General features: G+C 60.0%; 1 protein-coding gene across 1 annotated transcript; it reads left to right on the forward strand.

Annotated features, from left to right (window-relative positions):
* The first annotated feature begins 621 nt into the window (after positions 1 to 621).
* Positions 622 to 2,627, forward strand: Pnma8b (PNMA family member 8B). Its single transcript, XM_077105667.1, is given in 10 exon segments — positions 622 to 752; positions 754 to 864; positions 866 to 920; positions 1,090 to 1,168; positions 1,171 to 1,258; positions 1,260 to 1,363; positions 1,366 to 1,495; positions 1,724 to 1,765; positions 1,767 to 1,882; positions 2,488 to 2,627. Coding segments are annotated over 10 exon segments (996 nt in total).
* Positions 2,628 to 7,208: the final 4,581 nt, after the last annotated feature.

The raw sequence follows: 7,208 nt of genomic DNA on the forward strand, positions 1-7,208 counted from the left end.
GAATTCGGCCTTGTTCTCTGATTAACGGAGCTGGTGCTTCCAGCGCCCCCATCTTCCTTCCAGGACCGCCCTTTAAGATTGGGCTGCTCCCCCGTCGCCAGGCAGACCCCAGCACCAGTCTGAAACGTTGCTATGGAGACAGGGTCCGGCCACCAGGGGAAGAAAATGGGCGGGGTGGGGAGCGGGCGCGGGGATGCCGGGGCCAGTCGCAGGCGCAGTCTCAGCGGTGGCGCTGTGACCCCGCGGAGTGGAGACCAGCCATTGATCTCAGACACCACAGTGAGAGAGGCGGCTCCCATCCCCCACGCCCACCTCCTGCGCTGGGTGCCGCCCCCCTACACCTGGCATCCGGTGGAGCCATTCCCGCTTGTGTCAGGGACAAAGGGAGGGAGCAGTCGGACAAGCCGGCGGGGAGCCATGGAAGTCCCCTGCGGATTCTCAGATCCCCTGCCTGCCCTGGGGGGCGGGTGTGGGAGAAGACCTCGCTGGCAGGTAGCAGGAGCCCTGAGCCTTGCCGCCAACCCCAGGGGTGGCCTTCCAGAGAGCTATGGGCCCGGTGTGCTGCCGCCCAGCCTGCCCAGGTGCCCTCCTGCCCCAAGATCAGCATGGAGCCAGTAGATTATGGCCATGCTCCTTGGGCAGGACTGGTGGGGGGCTGGACATGGACGTGCACAGGGCCTGCTAGTCACCTGGGTCCCCGAGGGCCTGGAGCAGGCCGACAGTAAGCCCTCCTGAAGCCCACCGTCCTGCCCTGGGCAGGTTCAGGCTGAGCAGAGGGAGTGCCCAGAGGAAGGAGCAGGAAGCCAAGGCCACCCTGGTGGAGTCTGTGGAGGACACGGGTCACGCTGCCATCCCCAGGGAGATGGGGTAAGGAGCAGGTCTGGAGGGTTCTGTGTGAGGACCAGGCGCAGGATACAGGAGTCCTGGGCAGATGCAACTCCTGCTGCAGGACGAGAGGCCCAGAGGCCTCCAGGGAAGGCCCAGCCCTCGCTCTGGGGAACCCAGGCCCAGGGTTAGCACAGGAGGCAGGGGAGGCTCAGCCCCTGGGAGGGCAGCCAGCATTGCTTGGAGGGTCAGTCTGGGTGGCAGGAACAGAGGTTGACCCAGAAGGGCAAGAAGAGGGGCCAAGGAAGGCGACCTGGAAGGAGTGGGTCTGAGGACTTCTTGGAGGGAGCCTGGGCCTGGTGATAGCAGGGGACCTGAGTGGAGATCAGGATCCTGGTGCACTGCACGCGGTGCCCCAGGTCCAGCCCAGGAACTCAGTGGGAAATGGGCCTTCGGGGCTGTGGGGATGGAGCTGGACCCCTCATGTTCTTGGCTGTGGTCACCTTGACAGACAAAGCCAAGAGGGCCTGCACCCCCAAACTGGGGTGCAGTGGATCTGCTTGAACACCAAGGAAGACAACAGCAGAGTCCCCGACTTAGTGGCACTACTGGCTGTGAGAGACATGCCCGAGGAGGAACTTGGACAGGACATATTGGGGAGCCGGTTGTGGTAAAATCGGAGCTGAGAAAAGAGGAAGTAGACAGACAACCCTGAGTTCCTGGCCACTGCGGTCTACACCGACCCCTGGGACCCTTCGCCTGGGAGGACAGGGTAAAAACCCCTTCTGTGATTGAAGTCGCCGAGTTGAACCGACAAGAAAGTCAAAAAAGAGGCCCTTCCCCAAATTGTCATTTATGTGCAAGGACACATCGGAACCCACGTGAAATCGTGGAGGAGGGAGGCCTTGGGGTGGACGCCAGCCAGAGTCCTGAGGAAGCCAAGGGGACAGGAACCTTCTGGAATGCATTTGCACCTTGGCTGAGTCAGAGAACCGCCCCAAGAAGAAGAAGGCTCTGCATGGCCTCCTGGATGTGGCTCAGGAGTGGAAGGAAACACGTGGGAGGGCGGGGCTCACAGAACCCACACAGGTGGCCAAGGCCATGGCCCTAGCGCCCATTCGGAGAAGAAAGCTGGTTGCAGGGCTTCTACCCGGAAGGATGCGCCAGAAAGCAAGAGGGGTTCGAGGAGGCCAAGGGTCAGCAGCCCGCTGGCCCCAAGTCGACTGGTGGGAAGAAGGCACATCTGGAGAGGGGGATGCTCCCCAAAAGCTGCTAGTGGGACCCACAGACGTCAGGGCAGGGAGCGGACCTTGCCGGGCCACCGTGCAGACCCAGCTGGCTCCTCTCCCTCTCCTTTCTGCATCCCTCCCTCCCTTCCTGGCCTCTAGTGCACCTGACCTGGCCCCAGTGCTACACTGTTTACCCAGCTGCATTCTCTAGGGCTGCCCTCACCCTGATCCAGGACCTCGGCCTCCCCCCATCCCACAAGGGTCCCTGCCTGCCCAGTCCCAGGCTCTGTCCTGGTCTCCGCCCAAGGGTGCCTCTCTACGCATTGCCCTCAGCCCCCTCCAGCTCTGCCCTCGTGGTACCCCAGAGCCGCCCACCCCATCGGCCCTCACCCTGATGCCCACCTGGGTCTTCACCCTGCATTGTGCCCTCCAGCCCTCTATGCCCAGCTCACACTTGTCCCCAAAGACCTCTCTATCCAGGCTTTGCCCCGGGCCTCTGCTCTGGCCCTCAGCCTGATAGGCCTTTACTCCCATCTGATTGCAGCCTCATCCCGACTCACGACCGAGCACTGAGGCTACCTGGCTGCCAGAGGGCTCCTGGTAGAAGTCACATCTGACCTCTGGTCAAGCCACTCCATCTCCAAATCCTCGAAAGGCTTCTTCCTTTGTCACCGCTGTTCAAAGCCAAAGATCTTATAACTATCTGCTCTGTCTAACCGGGTAGCCTGACTTCTCTGCAGGGGTGTAATTTGAATTTAGCTGTAATTAACTTTCCTCAAATGCCATACTCCCAGGGAGGGTGCCCCTGACCACCCTATTAACAGTGCAACCTTTTCCGCAGCTCCTCGCTTGACCTTCAGAGTCCAGCTGCTCCCTGCGCACTGACTTGTTCTCAATGGCACACCAGTGATGGTTGTCAGGGAGTTCAATAGAGAAATTGGTGACAAGGTACTGCGGTCAGCAGGTGCAACAAGGGCAAGGGCAGGTTGCCCAGTGGCTGCCACCCAGGGGCTAGAGGGGCCTCATGGGAAATGCTGCCAGGCTGCTGCCCAGGTCCCCTACACAGAGCCCATCTGTGAGGAGAGTCCCAGGAGCTCGAAGCCCACCCCTGTGGCTCCCCCACGGAGCAGCCTCCAGATGGCGACCCCCTCCTCCTGCTTTCCACCCTCAGCGCCCCCTCCACACACACTGCAGCCCTTGGCAAAGGGCCCTGGCAGTGGCTGCGGGGTCCTGCCTGCACCAGGGCAGGTGGGCACGGAGGGGAGGGGCAGCAGAGTCGCTCAGGTCCAGCTCCCCAGGTGGAATGGGGTCTGCACTGTCCTTGTCTGTCCTAGCCCCAACACTATTCCCATCATGCAAAAGCAGCTGACATTTGTTGAAAGACTAATGGACAGAATGAACCAGGCTGGGAGAACCAGGCCAGGTGGGGAATGTTCTAGAACAGCACGGCCCCTGGAGCGAGGGAGCAGAGGGGTGTGGGGGGAGGAGCAGGTGAGGCCCAAGGAGCAGCGCCAAGGCCCTGAGGCCAGCAGGAAGCGCAGCATCAGGTGGGCAGCCCCGGAGGCCACCTCTGTGCAGGTCGCAGGGCTGTCCCAGTGGGAGGTCGGCGCAGTCCACAGTCCAGGGTCCCCAGGAGCCAACTTCTAGATGAGGACAAGATCCTACTTCGGAGCGAGGCCAGCTGGGCAGAGGAGTCCTGCCTGAGGAGGGCAAGGGAGACAGCGTTGCGCTCAGGGTGAATGGGGTGCTCTGGGAGCTCTGGGGCGCCCCCACGGAGGAGGTGACCTGAGCAAAGACCCAAAGGCGGAAGGCAGAAGGCGTGGGGCGGGTGGCCCCTGGAAAGCGCAGGACAGAAGCGGGAACAGCCAGGGTTAAAGCCCAAGCCAGGCTGTGGCTATTGGGGTTTGTAAACATGGAATCAATCACTGGCCCCTCACCTGCCAGGCACAGTGCAGAGGGAGACGTGTCGCCCAAACAAGCCACCTGCCTCTGGATGTGTGTGCGGGGATGTCGGAGTCTAGTTGAAATGCAGTTTTAGAAGGAGAATTTAGAATGGAAGCAAGCATGCGAACTAGAGGGAGCTGGGCTGGCACCCTGGGGAGAAAGACTGGGTCCCCCAGGGTGGGGTTGTGGGGACCACAGGAAGTGAGCGAATCAATTTTCAGGGAGACTGGCTCCACCCCACCCTCGCCTGGCAGGCTGAGTGTCCAGGTATTCGCGCACCCCTGCCTGAATCTGTTTCCGGGTGAACCTGGGGGTGCCTACATCTGTGTGTCGACGTCTGTACCCCACCAGGCCTGCTTTGCCCTGCAGGCTGCCTGCCGCCACTGAAACTCCGGAAAAAAGGAGTTCACCAGAGAGACCTGGTTTATTGGAGAGTCAAGCATGAAGATGGAGAGCAGGTCTCAAACCTGCCCCCCAAAGCTCCAGTTCAGGGTGGTCTGGGGGGGATTGGAGGTGAGATCATCTGTTGCCTTCCCATACATAACAACCTTTGTGGCTCCCCGTAGGACGCGTGTCCAGGAATGGCGGGACCTTAGAGGTTTTCAGCCATTGAAAGCAAACACATTGCCCATCAGACAGACACCGGGGCCCAACACAGGTGGGGTCTCCCAGTGTTGCCCAGGCTGGCCCTGGACTCCTAGGCTCAAGCCACCCTCCCACCCCAGCCTCCTGAGAACTGGGACGGCAGGCAGGTGAGGCTTCTTCAATTTTCTCTTGGTCTCACGTCTGGGTGTCTTTATTTGGTTCTGGAGAGAGAGGAGCAGGTTTGGGCCAATAGGATGAGGGCAGGTTTTCCCGCCTAGTTCCCAGGTAAAGAGTCAGGCTCAGAGAAGCAGGGGAGGTTGCTGGAACTCCAGTTTGTCCTGCTCCAAGGACCCTCTGGATCTGGGGAAGACTCCATCAACCTGGAGCAGGACTTCTTCCTCGGCCCTCGGCCGGCTCAAGCGGGGAGGGGGCGTCACATGACTTCCAGGGTGGAGCGGTGTTCCAGGGAAGAGGGAAGAGGGGAGAGTGGCAGCCGAGGACTATCCCCGCTGTGGCGCCTCGGCCCCGGGTCTCCAACGCGCTCAAGAGCCAGAGGGAGCTGCGGCTCCCGCAGTGCCCATCAGGGGGCGCTCCACGACCGCTGGTTTAAAGCACACGGGGCCGCGCTCCCCCTGGTCTCAGATGCCAGGCTGCTTTGGGGTGGGGGCGGGTGGTGGCCTTGCAGGCGCCACGTGAAAAACCCTTGGATTCTCAACAATACGGAACACCCTGTTACTGTCTGGGGTTACCCAAGGGATCCTTCCACCTCTGGGGCCTTGTTGGAGGCCCACCCTGAGGATGCGGGGGACCGAAGGGCAGAGAAGGCCGTGTCCACTGGAGGGAGGGACAAGCTGAGACTCAGTGGGGGACAGATTTGCCCAACTTTCAGAGCTACTCAGAAGGCTGTAAAAATAGCCCCAGCAAGAGGGTGTGAAAGCATAATTGTCTCGAGTTCTGTGATTGTGTGCACACAGGTCCAGCCGTGTGTGTGTGCGCGTCCTGTGCATGGGTGGAAAGGTTGACATTTGTGGGCTGGGGTGGTGGCTCTGCAGTGGATCGCTCGCCTAGCATGTGCGAGGCCCTGGGTTGATCCTCAGTACCACATAAAAACAAATAAAGGTATTGTGTCCAACTACAAATAACTAAATAAATATATATTTTTTTAAAAGTTGACATTTGTGAGTGTGGCAGGGAATGTGTGAGGGGCCTCCCGGGTGTACATGGGGCCCAGCAGGTCTGTGTGTCCGAGGGTATGTGTGGGCTCACATTTGTGTCCATGGGTGTGTGCATGTCGGCTGGGGGTTTAAACTGTGCGGATCTGCGTGTGTCCGGCAGGAGTTGGTCTGTGTGTGCACGCACACTTGTGGCGGTGACCCAGTGTCGCCAAGAGCACCTGATGACTATGAAATCCAGCTTCACAACAAATCCATCTTGCCTGTTGCTAGGGCCAACAAGCCTTTCCCTTCAAGGACCCCACTGACCCCAAGACCCACTGAGCTCTGGGTATTGCAGGGACAGGTGGGCAGCGCCGGGGGTGGCTGGAGACCCACCACGGCATCTGTTCCTTCTGAGATTTCTTCCAGGGTCTCTCTGGGACCCTGCTGTTCCCTTTTACCTTCCAACTGCTCAGGTCCCTACGGCCTTGAGACCACTGTCCTCCCAACTGGGCATCCACAAAGGACAGCCCCACCACCCGCGGTCCAGGTATGGAGGGCACTGCTCAGTGGCTCCCGACACCTGTCCACCTCACCAAGCCCACCCTCCAGGCAGGGCCGCACCTGTCCATTCTCCCAAACCTCTGGGCCTCTTTCTAGCCAGGCTGAGCCGTGAACAACAGGCCAAGTCCTTGCCCAAGGGCCACTCAGGGCTCTGTGTGCTACCACCAGTGACCACCTCCTCTCAGGGCACAGCAGGGAAGAAGAAGGGGCTGGGCTGAGGTAGAGCATGTGCCTGGCACTCTGAGGCCATGGGTTTGTCCCCAGCACCACAAAAAGGGGCAGGGAGGGTGGGCAGGATTTTTACTTACCAGGGAGAAAATTAAAATGCTCCGGCCAGGTCTGCGGCCGAGTCTGGAGGGTGGAATTTGTACCCTTTGCTCCTGCTGAACTTCAGCAGAGTTGGGGTGTAGACAGTTGCTGTCCGTTTTTCACTGCTAGGGGTCGCAGGGCCACAAGGCAATTCAAAGAAGCCCCCCACCCCCCTCCGGGCCTTGGCAACCCAGTTCTTCCCCGATTTCAAGAACCAATCATGGCCCACTGCCCTGCACCCCGTTTCTGCCCTGACCCTATGACTTTCCAACACATCCGTGGCCAAGCCGCCTCAGGTATAGAGTAGAGGGTCACACAGCCAGCACAGGCAAAGCCACATTCTAGCACCCCAAGGGCCCCCAGAGGTGTTTCAGGTGCATTTCCCAGAAAATTGTTTTGTAGCTGGTCACCAACTGGGGTGCAGCTATGCAAAACCATGAGCCCTGTACCCTCCCACCCACAGAGCCCAGGGCAGAGTATGTTAACCAAAGTGAAGACATAAACACAGGGGTCCCCTTCATGGAAGACCCGAGTGGAACACCAGCAAGGGCCAAATCACCCTGGAGTATTGTCAGCTGCCAAGTCCAAAACCAGGACA

This window comes from Callospermophilus lateralis, chromosome 18 (assembly GCF_048772815.1).
Source record: "Callospermophilus lateralis isolate mCalLat2 chromosome 18, mCalLat2.hap1, whole genome shotgun sequence".
Taxonomy (NCBI): Eukaryota; Metazoa; Chordata; class Mammalia; order Rodentia; family Sciuridae; genus Callospermophilus; species Callospermophilus lateralis.